Genomic DNA, 23,209 nt, shown 5'->3' on the forward strand with positions numbered 1-23,209 from the left:
ATATAAAAGACTTTCTTGAGCTTAAGATAAATAAAGATAAAATAAAGATAAAAAATCATTTCCTAAAAGATTCTTCTACAGTTAAGAAACACAATTACAAAAAATCTTTAAGAGGTTGAAATTGTTCTTTTTTTCCTTTTGAGATATATATCTTAATTTTAGAAAGTGTCAATTTATTCTCCTATGTTAACATTAATATAAAAGATGAGGCAACCAGTAGTTATGTTTCAACTACTTTTTTCCTGGTTCTAGATTTTTCTTAATTAATATTTTTACATAGTTCATGTTTATATCATTTATATTGTGTGATGTTACTGTAATTTTCACAGTTGTATAGTCCTAGTTCTGTATTTAAAGGATTTCATTATTCACTAACAGTCATTTTACCCTGCTTCTATATTTATGAATGCTTTCTTTTGATTCAGCACTTTGTTAAATTGAAGTTCAAGTTGCTTGAGAATGTTTGCCTGTTGCCTTTATATTTGAATTACAAACTGGCTGGGTATAATATTCTTGGGTCATATTTTCATCTCCTCAGAACATTGTGGCTATTGCTCAACTGCCTTCTGGCATTAAATACTGCTGTTGAAACTTTTAAAGTCAGTCTGTTTTTTCCTCTTTATACCACTCAGATGACAGAAGAATTCTTTACCTTTGATGTTTATTAATTTAATCCAAAGTGACTTGGTGTTCATGAGTCTGCATCAGTTTTGTTTTGTTTTTTCCCTGGAAAACACTGCATCTTTAGACTCAACATCTATTCTTCCTTGTTTCAGTAAATTATCTTAATTGTATCTTTGAACACATTCATTTTTTTTTTTCCCTTACAGGATGCTGAGTTTCAAGGTTACTGGTTATTTTTGTCATACCATCATTGTCCTCCATACATGTTATTTTCTAGTTATTTGCTTCTGTCTTTTTGTTCTTCACAGAATATGTTTATCTCAAGCAGTATTATTTTTATTATTAATGTTATTGTTATAACAGTATTATTATTTTTCTTTAATGGCTATTCTTTTCCTTGATGTTTCCATTTTATTAATGCTCCTATGGTGGTATTATTTTGGTCCCTAATTTATTCCCTTTGCTTTGAAATCTCTTCCTCTCATTTTATTGTTTTGTCATCTTGTCTTTGAGTTTTCATTTCATTGAATTTATGTTCTTATTCAGTTCAGTTGCTCAGTCGTGTCCAGCTCTTTGCGACCCCATGAACTTCCCTGTCTATCACCAACTCCTGGAGTTTACCCAAACTCATGTCCATTGAGTTGGTGATGCCATCCAACCATCCCATCCTCTGTTGTCCCCTTCTCCTCCTGCTTCAATCTTTCCCAGCATCAGGGTCTTTTCACCTAACATTCCAGGTTCCTATGCAATATTGCTCTTTACAGCATGGGACCTTGCTCCTATCACCAGTCACATCCACAACTGGGTGTTGTTTTTGCTTTGGCTCTGTCTCTTTGTTCTTTCTGGAGTTATTTCTCCGCTGATCTCCAGTAGTATATTGGGTACTTACCAACCTGGGGAGTTCATCTCTCAATGTCCTATCTTTTTGCCTTTTCATACTGTTCATGGGGTTCTCAAGGCAAGAATATTGAAGTGGTTTGCCATTCCCTTCTCCAGTGGACCGTATTTTGTCAGAACTCTCCACCATGTCCCATCTGTCATGGGTGGCCCTACACGGCATGGCTTATAGTTTCATCGAGTTAGACAAGGCTGTGGTCCATGTGACTAGATTGGTTAGTTGTCTGAGATTGTGTTTTCTGTCTGTCTGTCCTTTGATGCCCTCTCTCGGTGTCTACCGTCTTACTGGGGTTTCTCTGACCCTGGACCTGGGCTATCTCCTCAAGGCTGGTCCAGCGAAGCACAGCTGCCACTTCTGACCTTGGATGTGGGATAGCTCTTCTCGGCCACTCTAATGCCATTCCATGTTATTATTATTTTCTTTTAATTTATATTTTAGTGTAAAGCATTTGTGGAGAATTTTCTTCTGTGCCTTGGATTATGTTTTCTTCAAGACTGGATTCTTTGTCTTTTACATTATGCTTCTTATTTCTAGCTCTCTCTTTATGTGGGTTTTTGCTGTATTGGTTTGCACAGTTGCCATACTTTTTTCTTGCTCATTCTCAGCATGAGTTGCACAGTCCTGATCCTGTATTTATTCTCATATGTATTGGAACATTATCTTCGATTTCTTTTGCAATTTCTCTTAGACATGTTTTTCTTCCCCTCTGAGCTCTAGTTTTAAGCTTGGATATTATGCATGGAGAGGTGGAGGAGAAGAGCTCCACTGGAGCTGCGTATAGCCTTTATTGTAAGAATTTGGCTCCGCCAACTCATGAAATTTTGTTAAAGTTTTCCCATCCAAGATTCTCTTCACCTTATTTGGGTGCTGCTTTTTCCACTGCAGGTATTCTCCCAAGTAATATTGTTCTTCCAATGCAGCTTGGAGCCCTAGAACCCATACAGTTCATAAGAGTACCATCTTCAGTTGTTTATTTCCCAGGTTTTGCTCACCTCAATTGAGCAAACATTTTCAGTCCCTCCACAGACAAAAAGAGAGGAAAAATAAAGATATTCCTATGTTTCTTCCAAATGTGTGGGTATTTGTGAGAACTTGTGGGGTTTGGGCAATTCACCAGTACCACTACAGCTAAGCATGATGGAGGGGGCGGTGCAGAGGGAGGGTTGGAGGCTGTCTTGGAATGTTATGTTTCTTTCTTTAGTTTTTTCTTTGAAGTTTATGCCACAGGCTGTACTCTTTCTTTGTTTGGTGCTGCTAGTGACATTTTTCAGAGAAGGCAATGGCACCCCACTCCAGTACTCTTGCCTGGAAAATCCCATGGACGGAAGAGCCTGGTGAGCTGCAGTCCATGGGGTCGCTAAGAGTCGGACATGACTCAGCGACTTCACTTTGACTTTTCACTTTCATGCATTGGAGAAGGAAATGGCAACCTACTCCAGTGTTCTTGCCTGGAGAATCCCAGGGACAGGGGAGCCTGGTGGGCTGCCGTCTATGGGGTCGCACAGAGTCGGACACGACTGAAGCGACTTAGCAGCAGCAGCAGTGACATTTTTGCTAACTTTTTGAAAATGGATTGTGTTTTGTTGATATTGCTAGTTAGTTTTTGATGAGGAAGGCCATGATTCAGTTTCTATACAAAGAAGGTCTTCAAATTCTTCTTTTTCCAATTGACTTTTGAATCCTTTCATTTCTGAACACCTCATCTACCCAGTACTTCAGAATTATCATCTTTCTACCTCTCAACTAAAATTGCTCTCTTGAGCAATGTCTGATTCCTGACGGTTTCATTTCTTTTCAGCATTTATCCTGCCATCACTGTCCTTATTTCAATATTTTGATTATTTGTATTGTCCCTCCTACTGTCTCCTCTCTATCACCATAGTGATTATTCATAAAACCTCTGACAGAAATTCCTAGTTCTGTGTAAATATCAAGCCAGAGTCAGTTTATCCAGGAGAAGCTACATGCATCTGCTTTTTGTTGAAAACTTTCACCGGTACTATAAAATAATTACCAAATTAACCATGTGCCAAAATTGGTGTCATTTAAAAAAATATTTTAATGCTTAATTTAGTGTTTTTAGGTGATAACCAAAATAAGCTATCTAGGGCTGACCTGGTCAGTATATAGATTATTAGGAGAATAAGAAATGAAAAAAAAAAAAAAAAAAAAACTTCCCAAGGAATACATTTTTTGACTAGAGTATTGGCTTGCAACAGTTGTCAAGAATCTAGATAAAATTTCACCCCGACTCACTGTCCAAATAGCAGGAATGTTGTTATTTTTGTGTCTTTGGCTTTTATATTTTCAGGCATACTCTAGTGGTAAGAAACTAGGGCCCTAGTATTTGTTGCTAATGGACTTTGTCAGTGATCCTAGATCACATCAGTGCCTTAAGTCCTGTTAACGATCCTAGAGTCAGTCTTCAAGGAAAACCCTCCTTGTCCAATTGATAATTGTAAGTTGCTTTTATAAAAATGCCAACATGCTGAAGTAAAGAGTGAAGACAGATGAAAGAATTGAAAAGAAGTGGTAAGGGAAGGAATACTCAAAAGAGACATCTTTCTTCTTAAACATTCTGTTGTGGAAAATGGGGAAAGGCTTCTATGATTAGTCCACTCCAGATGTATATGCCAATTTTTGAATTGTAGTTAAGATTATGCGTCAGTTCAGTTGCCCAATCACGTCCGACTCTGCAACTCCATGAACTGCAGCACGCCAGGCTTCCCTGTCCATCACCAACTTACGGAGTTTGCTCAAACTCATGTCCATGAGATTATGTGTATGGATGGAATAAGAAGGACCGGTTGTGTTGATTCCACTGGTGGTACAAAGACTACCCTGGTGAGACCAAGTGTCTTCTTGGATTGGATGGAGCACAGGATGGAAGAATGTTTAGCACTGTAGACAAACATTCCCTGCAGATATAGGCTTCATGTCTTAGGGATGTTTGAGGTATTGAGTTTTTGTGATTCAGTGTGATCCAGACATTACTTTGCCAACAAAGGTCCATCTAGTCAAGGCTATGGTTTTTCCAGTAGTCATGTATGGATGTGAGAGTTGGACTATAAAGAAAGCTGAGCGCAGAAGAATTAATGCTTTTGAACTGAGGTGTTGAAGAAGACTCTTGAGAGTCCCTTGGACTGCAAGGAGATCCAACCAGTTCATCCTAAAGGAAATCAGTCCTGAATATTCATTGGAAGGACTGATGTTGAAGCTGAAACTCCAATACTTTGACCACCTGATGCGAAGAGCTGATTCATTTGAAAAGATCCTGATGCTGGAAAAGATTGAAGGCGGGAGGAGAAGGGGACGACAGAGGATGAGTTGGTTGGATTGCATCACTGACTCAATGGACATGAGTTTAAGTGGACTCCGGGAGTGGGTGATGGACAGGGAGGCCTGGCGTGCTGCAGTCCATGGGGTCGCAAAGAGTCAGACACAACTAAGTAACTGAATTGAACTGTGGTCCCTTAGACCCGTCCTCCTCAGGACTGATTGGCAGCCTTCAGCTAGCTGTATGGCCTGCAGTTCTCAGCTCTGAGCAGGAAGAGGCAGATGGCCACCTGCTAAGAAGTGGGACAGTTACCTTTTCTAAAAAGTAAAGCAGAGCTTCTTGGGGACCTCCTATGCTTTTATTGTATTTACAGAAAATCTGAAACATTGTGTTCTGCAATTTTGTAAAGAAAGATCCAATCGTAATAGGAAAATGCAAAAGGGCAGAATTAAGGTTAACTCTGGATTTCCTGCTTCTCAAGCAATTAAATTCTCCCCCTTGTCATTGAGTTAATGTAATTTTCCCCCCACTTAATAGAGCATAAATTATTGGACAAATATGGGATAAGTTGATATGGACTATAAGGAGATAATGCAGTAAAATTAGTAAGAAATTACAATTACAGTACTTGAATTTTTAAGAAGCAAGAATTCTGTCATTAAGCCAATGAAATATCTGCAAAGTAATCTAATAATATATCAGATTATGAAAAATTAATTTCTGATTCAAATTTTTTACAAAATAATTATTAATATAATCAAATCATGACTTTAAGAACCTCAATCAAAAATACTTCTTTGCTTTCTAAATATTGCTTTTGTTTCCTTTGATATTTTTTTCTCAATATACCCACTGCAGTGTATACTATATTGCATTCTATTTGGATTGTCTCCTTGCATTTTTACTGATGAATTTTTTTTCACTGAAGTATAGTTGATGTACAACATTGTGCTAGTTTCTGGTGCACTGCAAAGCGTCTCATACCTTCTTTTTCAGACTATCTTCCATCATAATTTACTGTGAGATACTGATATAGTTCCCTGCACTGTGTAGTAGGAGCTTGTGGTTTATACGTAGTGTTGTGTGATATAGTAGTGGTGTCTGCTAATCCTAAACTCCTAATTTATTCCTCCCCCCTTCCCCTTTGGTAACCATAAATTTGTTTTCTATGTCTGTGAGTCTCTTTCAGTTTTGTAAATAAGTCCATTTGTATCATTTTTTAAGATTCCATATATAAGTGATGTCATATATCTATCTTTGTCTGACTTACTTCACTTAGTATAACAATCTCTAGGTTCATTCATGTTGCTGGAAATGGCATTATTTCCTTCCTTTTTTCTGGCTGTGTAATATTCCATCGTGTGCATATATATATATATATATATATGTGTGTGTGTGTGTGTGTGTGTGTCTGTGTGTGTGTCTGTGTGTGTGTCTGTGTGTCTGTGTATCTATCATATCTTCTTCATCCATTCATCTGTTGATGCTCACTTAGGATGCTTCCATATCTTGGTTACTGTAAATAGTGCTACTATGAGCATTAGGGGACTTAGACTGATACTGATTGAGAAGGCAATGGCACCCTACTCCAGTACTCTTGCCTGGAAAATCCCATGGACGGAGGAGCCTGGAGGGCTGCAGTCCATGGGGTCGCTAAGAGTCAGACACGACTGAGCAATTTCACTTTGACTTTTCACTTTCATGCATTGGAGAAGGAAATGGCAACCCACTCCAGTATTCTTGCCTAGAGAATCCCAGGGATGGGGGAGCCTGGTGGGCTGCCGTCGATGGGGTTGCACAGAGTTGGATACGACTGAAGTGACTTAGCAGACTGATACATGTTAATATTAGTTTTGTTGTATTTGTGTTATGTATTTTGGGTGAAGCAATAGGCAAGTAGAGTCTTAGAAGGAGAACAGAGGTTGCAAGAAATAAATCTTTCACCAGTGCTCTTAATAGGGAAATTCTGTCTCTGGAAGAAATGGACCTAACCACCCATAAACACATAGGAAGGGACAGCTGACTCTGCCAGTGTAGTGATGGCTATGCTTAATGCCATGATAGAAAAAGAACACCTTGTCATACAAATTGTTCGCAGATTTCTAGTCCTGTGTATTCCATCTGTTTGTAATACAATGGTCTGCACTGCTGCTTGCATCTCACACTCTGAGTTCCATGGATCTCATCAGAGCCCTGTGCTGACCCTGGCTCTGCAGACTAGGTTGTGGTAGAGGCGTCCGTCTGAAGGGATGCTCATTTATTAATGGCAGTGTCATATTTTATCATCTGGGCTTACACATGTGCCCTCTTTAAGGACCAATTTAAAAGGTGATTTCCAATTTATTAAAAGAAAACCTGTAAGTTCAGGTCTTACTTATCACTCAATATTAAGTCCCTAGAAAGTTAAATATTGTTCTTGTTTGTTTCATGTTCTGTATTTATCCAAAATGTATCTTATCAAACCTGCAGATGAGGAAGGGTTGACACTAGGCTTACCCATTTAGCATATAAAAATGTACAACCCCCATGTAAATTAAGATTTCAGATTAAGAACAAAGAACTTTTTCATGTAAGTATGCCCTCAATTTACCTGGGTATCCTATGTTTTATCTCACAAACGTAGTTTAGACCAAATCAAGATTCCAGAATAAGATGGACTGAAAAGATTGGTCACAATACACAAGATGCAGATCAAATATAAATGTGACTTTGAATATTCATATGCAAATATTTTTTAGTTCTTCTGATATTATGGGTATGTTTTTAAAAGAATCCTTATCTTTTGGAGGTATTTACTGAAACATTGGTGAAATTATGTTAACGTTTGGGATTTACTTCTAAATAATGCAAGAGGCAAGTGAGTGGATGGTGCAGATTGGCTATGGGATACTGGGTGTGTAAAGTTTAATTACACTTTGCTACTTTTGAATGTGTCTGAAATTTTCCATTTTCCATAGTAAAGGATAAAATGGGTATGTGTGTAAGTCATGCCCTTAGATTAAAAAAAAAAAATCTATTCTTGAAACATCTTAAATATCAAACAATTGAGGACTTGTGCCGTGGCACCAGAAGAGGCTGCAGATGGAGGCAGGAGCCTGTGAGCTATTTTGGGGATTGTGACATCTCTGTTCCTCCACTGGGGTATTAATTGTCTTGGTTTTTGTCTTTATTATCCATAGAGCAATGCAAAAAAGCCATTAGCTACTAGCCTCTCAGAGTTGGGATTATTCAGTGTGTAACAGGATCTCTGATGGCTCAGTGGTAAAGAACCTGCCTACCAGTGCAGGAGACACAGGAGGCATGGGTTCAATCCCTGGGTTGGGAAGATCCCCTAGAAGAGGAAATGGCAACCCACTCCAGTATTCTTGCCTGGAGAATCCCATGGACAGAGGAGCCTGGCGGGCTACAGTCCATGGGGGTGCAAGAGAGTCGGAGATGACTGAGCAAATGAGCACAAACACACACAGGATCTCTAGGGAAGCTGATGAGGAGGAGAACAAGGTTAAGTTAGAGGGACAGTGCAGGGTGCTGTGGCTGGCCTTTTGAAAATAGTTAAACATGGAATGAAATAAACTGTTGGGTTAGGTCAGAATAACAAACGTTACTTTTTTCAATTTGTTTGTGGTTTTTACAAAAATAAGTCTCTATAACTGATTGGACTGCGGCCCTGGTAAATGAATAAATTGAGTATATAGCCTAATATTTCAGTGTCAGCCTGCCTTCCCTAGCAGGTGAATTGTCAGCAGCTGGGAATGCTCAATCTCTGGCATGACTCCAGGAAGGGTTATTTATTGATGGACATCTTTAATGATTTGCTTTTTTCTTCTTCCAGGATTTCCTTCAAATGCTCTTGGAGAACATCCCAGAAGAAAAAAGGTGAGGACCAATTTAGGAATTAAGGGCCCAGTTTTATTTTGAATGTTAAAAATGATTCTGCCATTGTTTGGCAAATTGCAGCCTGGAAGTTTAATCTTCCTCTGTTAATAGAGGAGGGACCTAGCCCAGCCAGCAGGAGTCCTGGGATGATCAACGGGACCTAGAAATATTGGGAGTGTGGACTCTAGGAGCCAGCACGAACAGCTGGAGACACTCTTTGGCCTCAGCTGCCATGAAAAAGAATGGAGAAGAGACAGTTCTAAAAGTTAGGGTGACTTGTTTTGGAATGTCTGAAATGTTTCAGATTTGCCATCCTTTTATTTTTAAAGTGAACATGCAAGGTTTGCTTCGTGTAAAAATCACATCGGATATGTCCATTATTGCTGATGTCAAGAACAACAGGTTACCTGCAAGAATTTTTCTTTTCTTTTATACTTGCCCTGAAATAACCTTTCAGGTCCTCTAACAGAATGGAGCAATTTCCTTAGGAACTAATACAAAAAACGGAAAAAGAAAATTAATAGAGATGGTATATTACCTCCTTAGGCTGTTACCCACGTCTGTTTCTGAGTAATGACTACACATTCTTTCAGGAGAACTTCTCAGAGCACAAATAGAGCAATTTTCATGGAGCTGACAAGGTGCATTTTTCATTTTGGAGATCTTTCTTTACATCCCCTTCCTAATAAGCTTATGGAGTTCATTTGGATGTCCCAAGCCCTCTAGCTCCAAGCCCACCTTGGGCTCCCGCAAGCCCACCTAGATTTTATCATTGTGAATATTTATTATGACCCCACAAAGTAACTTTTGTTGTGACTGTGGATGTTAAGAGCAGCATCTCCATTGAACGGTGCCCACTGACCACCAACCTTCGCCCTTCAAGAGGCTGCCTCACCCAGTTAGGATCACATTTTGACTAGCAGACTTAAGCTTTTTAAAAAAATTTTCCTTAAGAGTTGAGACTTCATTGCTACAATGAATGTATTTCAGCAAGAATACTAGAATATATTTTGAAACTCAAACATTGTCTTTCCCGCCAGCTAATCTCAGAATCTAATCCAGCTTTTGAAGCAGACTGTTCATCCTTTTACCGATGCAGCACGTTGTACCAATTTTATCCAGCTCTCCAAAGGCCCCACGCCTACCCGTGGAGCCTCTAATCTTTGACTCCATCGCAAGCTGATCCTCAGACACATCTGTTAGGCATGTGAGCTGTGCTGAACAAGACAAAATTTTTCAGGTTAGACCAGCCAGTTAAGGTCCCAGGGCCAGCCCGCCTGTGTCATACTGCCTTTCTCTTATTCTCTTACTTCAATTAATTTTAACATTCTCTATTGAGTACCTCCTTCACCAGGTTTTAGGCTGGACACTAGGAAATAAAAAATTAATTCTATGCTTAGCCTTCAGGGAGCTCCTAGTCAGCTGCTAAAGATGTACATGATACAGGTCATGACTCAGGGTAGGGAGTTCTTTGGTGAACTTCAGCACGGAGATAGGGCTCAGCAGTCCTACGGTCAAGCCTTCAGGCCAGAGGTCTACTGAAGGTTTCAGGTAGGGGAGTGCCATCAGCAAGGTACTTGGGGGTGGGGGGCAGCATGGGAGAGAGATGGGATGCAGAGAACTAGATATCAGGAGACCAACCAGAGACAGAAACGGCAGCTCACTGAAGATCCAGAGCTGGGACCATGGGTGGATGGTGGCAGCGGGCTATAAACAGATCTCAGGAATACCCCCAGGAGTGCCGCAGTTAAGTTGGTTGATTGGTTGAGCTGAAAGGAGGAGTCCTGCATGATCTAACCTTTCTCTGTCTGCCACTCGGTTACACGCTGAGTTTAGAAGTCCTGGCGATCCAGGCAGCAGGTGTTTGGTCTCAGGAATCAGTATGGGGCAAAGGGAGGGAAGGTTGAGTGTTTGAAGGTGGAAGAGGGGAGATGAGACACCATGTTTTAGACATCTTCAGTGAGTGGTTTCTGTCCAGATGCTGATGAGACCAAGAAGAAGAAGCTAGGAGTGCTTATCCAGCGTGCCTTCCCCACCTGATAGTCCAACAGTATCAACAGCTGCCAGTTCTTTCTTTGCTCATCGGTTATTATGTTTTGTGCACACATTCACGTGTTTGTTTTAATTCAGTACTCTTCCTCCCCCTTGAAGCTAGGGAGTGCTTGTTTGTAAATGTTACCTCAGCAATCTTCATTAGCTACCCAAGCGCAGATGACTTGCTCTGATCAAGAAAAGAAGTAACCATGTATAAAGCCTTGAGGCATACACTGTTTGTATCCCCACGTAGGAAGGGAACGCAAAAACATAAATTACTGACATTTAAAAACCCATACAAAAAAATAAATAAATAAAAAATAAAAACCCTTACAAAATGTAAGTTGCAGTTCAGAACAAGAGCCTTTTCTGCTTCACACCCTGAACGTGGAAGCCCCCAAAGCCTGAGTCCCTCGAGAACTGCACTGCCCGTGTTCTCTGCACCTTCACTGTTCCTGACGCATAAGCCTTGCGCTTTCCTGTAGGCACGCAGATAGAAGGTGATCTTTAGAATCTCAAGGGGCCTAAGACAGAGCCAAGAGTGATAAAGACCTTTCTCCTGATCAGCACTGAGTTGATAGGCACAGGCAGCAGATATGGCTAATAGTCAGCACCCTATCCTTGTCATTCCACCCCCAGAAGTCAATTGACCGAGCAATGTAGAACACGCAGTACATACAGTGCTCTTTCACACACACCTGGGTCTTGTTTCTGTGTACTATAACATTAAGAAGTAGTACTGGTCACTTTCCCGGCCTTAAACGCAACTTATTTTTCTAACCAGCATCATGCAGGGTGGCCAGCCCATTCCCTCCCTTGTGGCATTAACTACATGTGACTACGTTCAGAGCTCACAGGGTCTGGAGACCCACTCCTAAAACTCAGAGCTGCCTTTCAGGACACAGGTGTACAGCATGGGAGCTCTCTGGCCAGAGGGTGAGACAGCCGGCTGTTCCGGATACCCGGGAGGCCTCAGTAATGAGGCAGAAGCACTGTTCACTAGTACAGAGACGGCGGGCGTGCAGGCGTGGGTCTGTGTACTTTTAGCTGTCTGTATAAAATCAATTTCCATAGTGAGCAGACATGCAGAAGAGTAATTTCCTGTAAGTCCTGGGTCCCAGAGAAGTGGAAATGCTTCTGCTTGTCTGTTGTGATTATTTAAGCTCCATGATCTCAGAGGGGAAAAACTCACCATTGGCCTTGACTCTGAGTGTCTTGATTTGAAAAAGTCAGCTTTCAGCTTTACCACTGCTACATATCCAAGCCCAAAGCTGAAACTTCATCTGTACTATCATCTCAGTAATCATGATCAAAACAGGAAAAATATGTACATTTTAAAAAATAAAACATAGAGCCCCTTTGATTCCTGAAAATTCGGCATTTTCAGACCGTCTCCCATAATTTCCTTGGGAGGTAAGGCTACTTCTACTACTTCTATAATGTTTACATTTGTTTTTAGTGGATGGAGTCAATGCTTTGATCTTCCTCTCAGAATTTAACATCTTATTACACTTAAGGAATCTGTAAGTGGGCATCCGTGCAGTTTGATGTCTGCACTGAGACTGGGAGTCTAGAAACCTAGGTCTTTTCTCTAGCTCTTTCCTTTAGCCCGGGCTGACTTTGAACAGTTTTCTTATGCTGCAGTTTCTCCATCTGCTAAAAAAGCCACACAACAATTGACACCCACTTCACGAGGATATTATGAGGAATGAAGTGATAATGGTTATAAGGTGTTTTGAACCTTTCCAGGGGAAGGTGATCTGGAAACACAGGTTCTCTTCATTCACAGGAGAGTGTCTTTTGCTCCTGGATGCAGCTGAACAATGAACTCTCCTGTCCTCACACTCCTGCCCTCCCAAGGGTCCCCCTATCTCTTCTGAACTGTAATTGGGGGCAGACAAACAGGGCAGCCACAGCAGCAGCCAGGTCACCTTCAGCAGGAGAGATATGAGCAAGAAGTCAGCATTGGCGGAAGCCAGCACAGGCCTTCTCCTCTTGCAGGCTTGTCTGCACCGTAAATCATGAACAATATATTGTGAAGCCTGCATTCCACACAGGAAGAAAAGTGAGAGCTTTGCAGCCAGACAACACAAGGTTGAGTCCCAGCACTTTGAGCACCATCTAGAAGGCCCTGAGCAACTCCCTTAGCCTCTTGGACCTCTATTTGCTCATCTCTAAGATGGGGATAATAGTATTAGTCTTGTACAGAACCCTATCAGAACCCTGTGCCTGATAGGCATCCATTGAATGTTTGCCACATAGATAAGCTTTAGCCTGTTCTCAGTCTTCACTGGTGAAGATGTCCTCAGTCAGTAACACTCCAGGACTCAACTCCCCAGGCCCTGCCCTCCACCATGCCATCCCCTGACCGTGCCACCCCTAAAGAAGTATCTTTCAGCTAAAAGTCTCCAAAGGAAATTTATGTCCCTGTCCTCTTACTCACTCCTCCATGGGGATGCACAACAGCTGTTCACCATCTTTTGTAAAACCGCCTGAAAATGGCCCTGTAGTCAGTCCCAGACTTCTCTTCTTCAGGATATTTAATCCCAGTTCCCTTGACCTCCCTTGTGGATCTAATGTGCTTACCCCTTTGATCATCACTACTGCTGTCTTCTAAATCCTTTCTAAATTCTTCATTTTAAGTTGTTGCGGGTTTAAGGATGCCCATTTTCCTAGAATCCACAACACAGTGCAGCTCAGTTCCGAGTGCTGCCGCCTTCCTGGGTATCTCCTGAAGGATGGGTAACCAGACCTTTTGTCCCTCCTTGGCTGGAAAGGAAGAAGATGAATGGGCTACTTAGAGAGAAGCACCAAAGAAGGATAGACGGGGATAAAAACAGACCCTTGCTTCTAAATTGGGTCAAACAGTTGAGGTCACCAGCAGGGCCTCCATAGCTGCTCGAGCCCCAGGCAGGAGCTCTACACACCAGATGAACAGCCCCCTGGGTGCCAGACCAGGTGGGAACTGTCTGCATTTGTTCCAAACAAGAATGAACCTTCTTCTGAACATCATCCTCAGTGGAAGTTGCCAAATCCGTCTTACCTTCCAGCCTGGCACATGTCACTAGAAAGTAAAACGACCTCAAGTCCCCTTGGGCGCTTCTCCAAGTGGCCCTTTGACACCACTTTCCTCCTCCTGGCATATCAGTTATGCCAGGTGAGGGCATTTCCAGAGCCTCTTTCTATGGCCAAACAAATAAATCAAATCCAAGAAAGTATAATCACCTTAATGTGCTGAGAGATGCCTCCTCTCTTCTGGTCATCCCACCCCCACTCCAAGTATGCTCACGTGTGCACATGTGCGCGCACACCCACACACACAGGCATCTGAGGGCACGTGTGCATGCACACACATGAGCACACGCTTCCACACTCTCACAGCCTACAGATGAGACTCGGCCATGGGCACTGAGATGACGACAAAGAAACATTGGGGAAGAGCCCAGGAATGGTGGCTCCTGGCCTTTCACAGCCAGTAATTTCACTGACCTGGGAACTGGGCAAACAGCCTAGGAGGATAGTCATCTTCCCCTTATTCACTTCTGGCCTCTTCCCTGTCTGGTCATCCCGCAGATGAGCATCATCTCGAAAATGAATCCAAACTAGTTTTTCTCCTCTCTGTGTATTTTCTCTTTGTTGAAATAGCAACAGTTGCCCCCTTCAACCACCTTTGCTTTTGCCCTGGGTAGGAAGACCTCCCAGGTCCTATCACTTCGTGGCAAATGGATGGGAAATGTGGAAACAGTGTCAGATTTCATTTTCTAGGGCTCCAAAATCAATGAGGATGGTGACCACAGTTATGAAATTAAAAGATGCTTGCTCCTTAGACGAAGAGCTATGACAAACCTAGACAATGTATTAAAAAGCAGAGCCATTACTTTGCCAACAAAGGTCCATCTAGTCAAGGCTATGGCTTTTCCAATAGTCATGTACAGATGTGAAAGTTGGACCATAAAGAAAGTTGAGTGCCGAAGAATTGATGCTTTCAAACTGTGGTGCTGGAGAAGGCTCTTGAGAGTCCCTTGGACAGCAAGGAGATCAAACCAGTCAATCCTAAAGGAAATCAACCCTGAATATTCATTGGAAGGACTGATGCTGAAGTTGAAGCTCCAATTGCCACCTGATATGGAAAGACCCTGATGCTGGGAAAGATTGTGGTCAAAAGAAGGGAGTGACAGAGGATGAGATGGTTGGATGACATCACTAACTCAATGGACTCATATGAGTTTGAGCAAACTCTGGGAGATAGTGAAGGACAGGGAAGCCTGGGATGCTGCAGTTCATGGGGTTTCAAAGAGTCAGACACAATTTGGCAACTGAACAAATTGTTGTACAAGGGAAAACCAAGACACATTAGTGACTTGTTTGTCAGTGAAGAAGAAAAGGAAGGACAAGATCAGTCAACCCTGTCTTCCCTAAGCCACCTAGGCCCGCTTTTGCCTCCCTTCTCACTACATCCAGCCTACAGCAGAACGGTACAGGTGTGAGGGGAGCACTTGGCCTTCAGCACCTTTACTGACGCAGACAGCACTGTATCTTTCCACAACCTCTTTACAATTCCAAAGGGTGGGAGGAGGGAATATTTCGTATATGTAATGGAGTATATAATACATAAAATTTTAAAAGATACAGACCTTAATGACTTGGGAATGTCTTACTGGGCAAGGTGATTATTAACTTAAAAAGGAATAATTTTTATTGAGTCAACAATGAAATGTGTTTTCATTCATTCAGATAAAAAGTATCTATGGGGATACTTATGCCACAACTGTTTTAAGTGCAGGGTTAAGAGAAGTGAGTAAAACAGACCACCGACCCTGGTCTCAGAGAGCTTTGATCTAGTAAGGAAACAGTTACAAGTCAAGTAACAAAATCAATTGCAGTCTCAGACTGTGACAGAATACTGTGCCACAGAAGACAGGGCCTGTGTGGGTGTGACGTACGCAGCCTGGAAGAGGATTCCAAGAAGGCCTCTGTGGCTGGAGAGATTGGGCACGAGCAGGAGTTATCTCAAAGCCAGGGAGGAATTGCTTAAACTTCAATAAGACAGGAAGATATGACCTAAAGTTTGTGGACCCTAAACATATTGTACCTTTAAAGGAGTATTTAAATCAGCAGGCGTGAGACCAAAAGATTTCAGCTGACTTTGGATCAAACAAGCAATCATAACATTTCAAATAAAGTGGAATGAAGACGTGCTTGAAAACAGGCATCAGAAGCCGCGTGTGCTCCATGGCTCTGAGCCTCCTTGGGTTCCAATGATGAGTTGTATCATTTTTGCTTGCTGTCACCCATCGTCACCATGAAGTTGGCATTTCATTTTGATGTACTCAGTGCTGCGAGGTTCAGATTTCACGTTACTCCACCTCTCTCCAGGAAGCAGCCACGCCTGACATGTCCCATGAACATGCCCTCTCCTCCCTGCATAGGCACTCCCAACGAAGACTTCCTCTCAAGGCATCAGGGACCTCCTGTGGGGCCACTTTGATTCTTAGATCTCATCGTGTGCACTCCTGTGGACTTGAGAGACGCTCTACTGAATATGACCATGCCCCCTCCTCACTTTAACCTGAGACATCACTGCACTTTCTCCAAATTTCTCTGAAAGAACAATGCTGCGATGTGCCCCGATAGATAGAACCATTCTGTGTATTAATAATAAGTGCGCTGTAACTTTAAAAATTTTATTGATTAGTTTATTTTTGGCTGTGCTGGGTCTTCACTGCTGGGCTCAGGCCTTCTCTATACGTGCGATGAGGGGGACTACGCTTTGTTTTGGAGCACGGCTTCAGTTTTCGTAGCACACAGGCTCAGTAGTTGTGGTGAGTGGGCTTAGTTGCTCTGAAGCATGTGGAATCGTCCCAGACCAGGGACTGAACCCATGTCCCCTGCTTTGGCAGGTGGATTTCTACCCACTGTGCTACCAGGGAAGTCCACTCTGTAACTTTTTAATCCTTTACTTTTTCGTTGTCGTTTTATTTTTAAAGGCCGGAGCTGTCTGTTGGAAACATCTTCCGAGACTGGCTGGAGAGTTCTGGAATTCCACAGGTGAGCTTCAGATAACCGCCTCATCAGACTCTGTGGAGAACAGTAAGGCTTATCGCTTAGTGTATCAATCATGACAGTGGGTTTTTTTTTTTTCCAGTATCTTTATACAAGTAAGCGGGCTTCCCTGATAGCTCAGTTGGTAAAGAATCCACCTGCAATGCACGAGACCCCAGTTCAATTCCTGAGTTTGGAAGATCCCCTGGAGGAGGGATAGGTTACCCATCCCAATATTCATGGACTTCCTTGGTGGCTCAGATGGTAAAGAATCTCCCTGCAATCTGAGAGACCTGGGTTTGATCCCTGGGTTGGGAAGAACCCCTGGAGGAGGGCCTGGCAACCCACTCCTGTGTTCTTGCCTGGAGAATCCCCATGGACTGAGGGGCCTGGTGGGCTACAGTCCATGGGGTTGCAAAGAGTCAGACCTGACTGAGGGACTAAACACGTGTAAAAGTAACCAGCTCACTGAGCTGCAGTGTCCCCGAGTCAGGAAGATGATATCTCCCACGCTGTTCAGCCTGCCGTGGTGGAGTGTGCCTCGGGCCTCTGCCCATAGTGACTGTGGTGTGAGAGGTGGACATTCTGGCTGACTCTGAACTGAGTGTTCAGTGAGGTCCTCCAAAGCGTGACACACACTTTGGGCAGCGTCACCAGGCAGCAATCCAGCGCCGCCAGCGTCTCGAGCTCTGCTCTGTGGACGCAGCCAGACAGCGAACTGGCCTGCCTGTCACTCTCCTCTGACCCAGCATACCCATAGTTTCCCCCTCATCGGCCCATGCAGCTGCCCTCGGCTTTCTCCTCTACTTCTGCATCTCTGCCTCCAGCTGCTCTTCTCATCTGAAGGAGCCGTTCAGACTCATTTCTCTGTCTTGGGGACCAGGATCTACCTCTCCTTCAGGTTTATTTCTCTGCTCCCCCTTTCAGCCCATAGCGATTCTGAGGGAGACATTCCCAGGCGACCCTCACTGCGTAGCAATCACCTGGCCTAAAGCCTCCTCCCCCCTGCTCTCTCCCTGGGTCTTGTGCTTCCCAGAGCCTCAAGGGCCGCCCCGAGCTAGAGCCTGGGCCCTGCCTGGAAGCGCCTGGTCAAAGCACCCGGTGGGCCTGGAACTCTTCCAACCTCCAGAGCAGCTACAGACCCGTCACAGTGGGCCTGAGTGTCTGGGAGTGGACCCCACGGTGGGGAGAAAGTCAGCCCGGGGCACAGGCAAGCAGCGCTGTTAGCCTGCTCGTTTCTGGTTTCATGACTGGTTATACGAGCTTCCCCTTGGGAGTGTCTGAATGTCAATGAATGTCTGTGAACCATGAAATTAAGGAACAGGAGGGGCTGTTCTCCATTACCTTTTCATCCCTCACCTCTCGTCTTTGTCCTGTTCTGCCACACATGGGGCAACGTCGGCCACCAGCCACCAGCAGCTCATTCCTAAGGAAGGACGCACTGCCTTCGGTTCAGGAATGCGTGTCACCTGTTAAAACTTATTTGTTTGCCCCAGGCCTTCTGGGAGCAAAAAAGAATAAAATGCTGTGTCCTAAACATGCAGAACAAAGTGAATGGTTACCTGGTCTTGGGAGGCAGTGCTTTCAACTCGTGTATGTTACGTATAATGAGCTCCTGTGATTTCTAAGACGGCGGCTTCCAAACCAGGCCACTATCTGAGTACAAAAATCCCGGGGAACAAAGTTAAGGTTTGTCTGATCCCAAATAGCCACACCCTGCTCTTCTTGTTTTCGAAGAGGGTGAGGGGTGGGTATCCCCCCCGAAGCCGGCTGCCTGGAGTTCCCAGGCTGGGCTGTTGCAAGGCTCCCAGACATTCTTAGGGGGGCCTGAAAGCTGGGAAAAGTTGGGAGCTCAAAGAGCAAAATCCTGCATTTCCTGGCCCAGAACAACAAGGCGGCTGTGTTCAGCAGTTAGCCCCAAGGGAAGAGAAAAGAAAGAGTCCTTAATCGAGTGCCCAGAAGCAGGCGCATCCGACTTGTGCCATCGCACTGGGGCTGACCTGCTCACTCCCAGGAGGTTCTGTAATTTCCCTTGAAGAAGAAGAGGCTTTGCCACCGGCTTTTGCTTTTCATTAAAAGGGGGAGGGGTCTATGGAAAGGAAAGATTTGCCTCTGAGCCGTACGTTTTTTCCAAAGGTCTAGTTGCATTAGTGACAGCTTATAGCATAGACAAGAATCTCCGCTGTAAACTGACGAAACCTGCTGTCAAAACACAGCCAGGTGCAATGAGGCCAACCCGGCTATAAATTGTCTTTAAGACCCAACTGGTATTTCCTTGGGTGCTTAACTGTTCAGTAAAAACAACAGCGTCAGACAGAAAAGACCCTGATTTAGTGCACATCTTTACATTGGTGAATGATCAGACGGCATCTTTTCATCTCTTCACCCATTTTCTGCCATTATTTATGTGGCTAATGGTGATTTACCTACTCACAGCCCTTTCCGCGCTCCTTGGGAGTTCCCTCTCGTTTCCACTTCAGTGAGACTCTGCGCCCTCTTGTTGCAGGAGCCTCACAGTGAATGGGACACCTTGTTCTTTGTCCCTATCATTATAATATAAAGTTACTGGTGTGTTTGGCCTGGAATGACAACCAGAGCATTGAAATCATTCCAATGCTCTTTGTTCTCATTAAAAATTTCTGTCTACCAGCAATTGAAGTCATTCATGACAGAAGAGTCACATTCTACTGGTGAAGTTTTCATTCCACAGGTTATAGAGGCTTTTTGTCTTCTCTAAGGAATGTTTGCCTTGGGATTGGCCTCCATTTTCCTTCTTGGCCACATTGAATGGAAATCATTTTTTTAATGTGTGGAAATAGCTTCAGCAGCTATAAAAGTAAGCGTGAACCCCCCAAAAGTAAAGGAAATTGGATACAAAATCTGTTTAAAGAAACACCCAACCCTAACCTATGGCTTTGCTAACAGACTTAAAATTGATTTTACCATTGATAATACAGATTATTTCATTTATGATGTTCTTCTGATTATAAAAGTATTACATACTGAAATATTAAGAAGTTTGTAATAAGAAAATTAAAATGGCCCAGAGATAATTCTTTAAGTCATTTATTGATTTCAATTATTTTTTATTGCACCGTGTGGCATGTAGGATCTTAGTTCCCTGACCAGGGACTGAACCCCCTACAGTTGAAGTGTAGCATCTTAGCTACTGGCCCACCAGGGAGGTCCCCGGAGTTAATTTTTTGACAGAAACCCTCTTAGTCATTTTTTTGGTCTCCCTTTTCAAAAATAAAAATAATATGTTCTCTGAAGCAAGTTCAAGCAAAACCAAAGTAAAAAAACATAAAAGCCCTTGCCCCTTTCAATCTTACTCTGCAGAGATAATATATGCCTGGTATGTTTCCTTCTATACATTTTCTGTGCTATACATTACGTAAGTGCATATCCTTTCTTAAAAACATTGGACTTTTATTAGCTAAACTTAAAAGTTTTCATTTAAAAATACATCTTAAGCAATTTCCCACATCCCTTGAAATAATTCAACAGCAGTAATTTTTAACAGCTGCATAAATTTCTAAAAAGTGGTACCATAATTTAATTTACCAGACACTCCCAACTGTTGGAATAGTATACAGTACTTCTAAGAAAGTTGCCCATTCTGCTAATTTGACAATCCTATAAATAGATTTTTATTTCTTTTCATGTCTGCCCAAAGGTCTCCTCCCACCTGCCAGAACATACGTACATATTCCAATCTTTTTAAAAACATTTATATCAAATGTAATAGAAATAACTTTTCTCCCTCCAGCCCTTCTTCTGTACTTCTGTATTTTAGTTGTCATAGAACTCTCCGACCCCTCCTTTTCTTTGATTTCCTGCCCACATTTCCTGATATCCTTATATATACACTTATTAAATTTATAATTTTATTTCCTTTCCTAGCATCTTCCTCCCTTTTTCATTATATTTTGCTTGGACTAGTGCAGTAACTAACTGTTCTTTTTGCCACCAACTTGTCCCCCTCTCCATCCACCATCCACACCAATGCTAAGTGAATCTTCCCCCAAACACCGTCTACACCCCTCCTCACCAGAAACCTTTTTCCCCATTTAGAAAAAACTCCTGGGCCTGCCATTTGAAGCTGTAAACTGCCCCAAGTTACCATTTTAAACTTTATTTTCTACCACTCCTAGGCATATGCCGGATCATAATTATTAGTCTCCAAATAATTATGAGCTGAATTTTAATTTAATCTAAATTTAAATTGAAAATCTAATAATACAGTCGTGGTTTGGACCAATTTAGGTTTGTAAATGAATCCACTTGGACCAATTTAGGTTTGTAAATGAATCCAGTTTTTCAACTGTCAATTCTATGAAATCTACTTCAGACCAAGCATTTCGGATTAAAACTTAGCATCCAATTGAGACAGACTGTGAAAACACATCAGATTTAGAAGACTTAGAACGAAAAAGTGAAGGTAAAATATCTCATTAAAGGTTTTCAATATTTTTAGGTATTGAAATAATTATATTTTGGATACTTTGTAAAATAAAATATATTATTAAAATTAATTTTGGCTGCTACAACTTACTTTTTATTTGGGCAAATAGAATATTTTAATATATATATATTTATTTATTTATGGCTACTTCAGGTCTTAGTTGCAGTGCACAGGCTTCTCTCTAGTTTTGGCTTTTGAGCTCAGCTGCCCCAGTGCATGTGGGATCTTAGCTTCCCGACCAGTGATTGAACCCATGTCCTCTGCATTGAAAGGCAGATTCTTAACCACTGACCACCAGGGAAAGCCCCAGCAGTGAGAACATTTTAAATGACAAATGTGGCTTGCACATATTCATACTGAATAGTGATGCTTTAAAGCTGTTATCTGAATTAAAATCTGAATGCATAATAACTTAAAATCCACCACTGATGTACTTGAAATCATCTATAGTTTTGTCAGCTGTATGGCTAAAGCTGGAGCTAGTCAGTCCATAGACGCCCTTCAGTCTGGTCTGAAACCACGAATGATTATCATCCACTTTTGAGTGCTGCTCTCACCACAGTTGTTCATAAGGGTATGAACGGATTACCCTCCTCTCTTCAGTGCTTAATTTCAACTCCCAGGTGACCCACTTTCCAAGGCACCAACAAGTAACACAATGAACCAGTGAACCCCACAGCCCTTCTATGGCTTAGGCTATTCTTTAGGGAAAAGTGCTTAGCAGCCTTAAATGACAAAGTCACAGGCAGCAGTGGCAATGATGGGGATAGAGAGGATGGGTAATGGCCAATCATATAAAGTCTCCCAGAATCAGAAACAGGCAGGACTCAAGCTCCCAGGATTTAGAACATCAGCTTATTGTGTCATCTTGGAAAATGCCTCTCCTTTCCAAACAAACACCTGCAAGTGGCCAGAGGCCACACAAGCAAATGATGGAAAACAGAAGTCTTATAGGAGAAAATCCCACAGTCACAAAATTGTGGAAACTTGATAAGACATGATGCAAGAGACTCCATGTCATTGGAGCCATGACGTGCTTTTAGCACAGAGCAAGCCAGGTGGTTTGTTAGGGGAATAACATGTAGGCTTCTTTTAGCACAGATTATGTACTATTATCAGCATAATTTAAAGGCCTATTAGGATAGTTAATCTTAGTGGTATCTATAAAAAATTCTACATGTAACGGTCATTAAAAAAAAACAAGATTGGTTGTTTTGCAAATTCCAGAGAAATTATATTTTTCAAATTATATGTGCTTTGCATGTGCAAATGTTGGTTCTTTTGTGCAACCATGATCACATTATGGTTTTTTATATCAATAATAGCAGTTGCCATAATGTGGTGTGTGTTTTGAGCTCCTAGTAATTTTGCTGTCATTCTTATCCAGTGGTTAGATTCACAATTTCTAAGTGACTAAATGCAGATGGTGATTACAGCCATGAAATTAAAAGATGCTTACTCCTTGGAAGGAAAGTTATGACCAACCTAGACAGCATATTAAAAAGCAGAAACATTACTTTGTCAACAAAGGTCCGTCTAGTCAAGGCTATGGTTTTTCCAGTAGTCATGTATGGATGTGAGAGTTGGACTATAAAGACAGCTAAGTGCTGAACAGTTGATGCTTTTGAACTGTGGTGTTGCAGAAGACTCTTGAGAGTCCCTTGGACTGCAAGGAGATCCAACCAGTCCATCCTAAAGGAAATCAGTCCTGGGTGTTCATTGGAAAGACGGATGTTGAAGCTGAAACTCCAATGTTTTGGCCACCTGATGCAAAGAGCTGACTCCTTTGAAAAGACCCTGATGCTGGGAAAGATTGAGGGCAGGAGGAGAAGGGGACGACAGAGGATGAGATGGTTGGATGGCATCACCGACTCAATGGACATAAGTTTGAATAAACTCCGAGAGTTGGTGATGGACAGGGAGGCCTGGAGTGCTGCAGTTCATAGGGTTGCAAAGAGTCAGACACAACTGAGTGACTAAACAGAACTGAACA

General features: G+C 42.3%; 1 protein-coding gene across 29 annotated transcripts in view; it reads left to right on the top strand.

Annotated features, from left to right (window-relative positions):
- AOPEP (aminopeptidase O (putative)) overlaps positions 1–23,209 on the top strand; it is a 427,206-nt gene that overhangs the window by 299,100 nt on the left and 104,897 nt on the right. For all 29 annotated transcript variants that reach the window (XR_015170185.1, XR_015170180.1, XR_015170178.1 and 26 more), the window contains 2 exons: positions 8,632–8,675; positions 16,697–16,757. Coding sequence is in view for 20 of the 29 variants with exons in the window: in XM_086416943.1 (XP_086273069.1) it covers positions 8,632–8,675; positions 16,697–16,757 (105 nt within the window). In the remaining 9 variants the exon portion in view is untranslated. The remainder of the gene's footprint in view (positions 1–8,631; positions 8,676–16,696; positions 16,758–23,209) is intronic.

Source organism: Bos grunniens, chromosome 8 (genome assembly GCF_055505025.1).
Source record: "Bos grunniens cultivar Pamir isolate PY7600 chromosome 8, Bosgru_T2T1.0, whole genome shotgun sequence".
In the NCBI taxonomy this organism is placed as follows: Eukaryota; Metazoa; Chordata; class Mammalia; order Artiodactyla; family Bovidae; genus Bos; species Bos grunniens.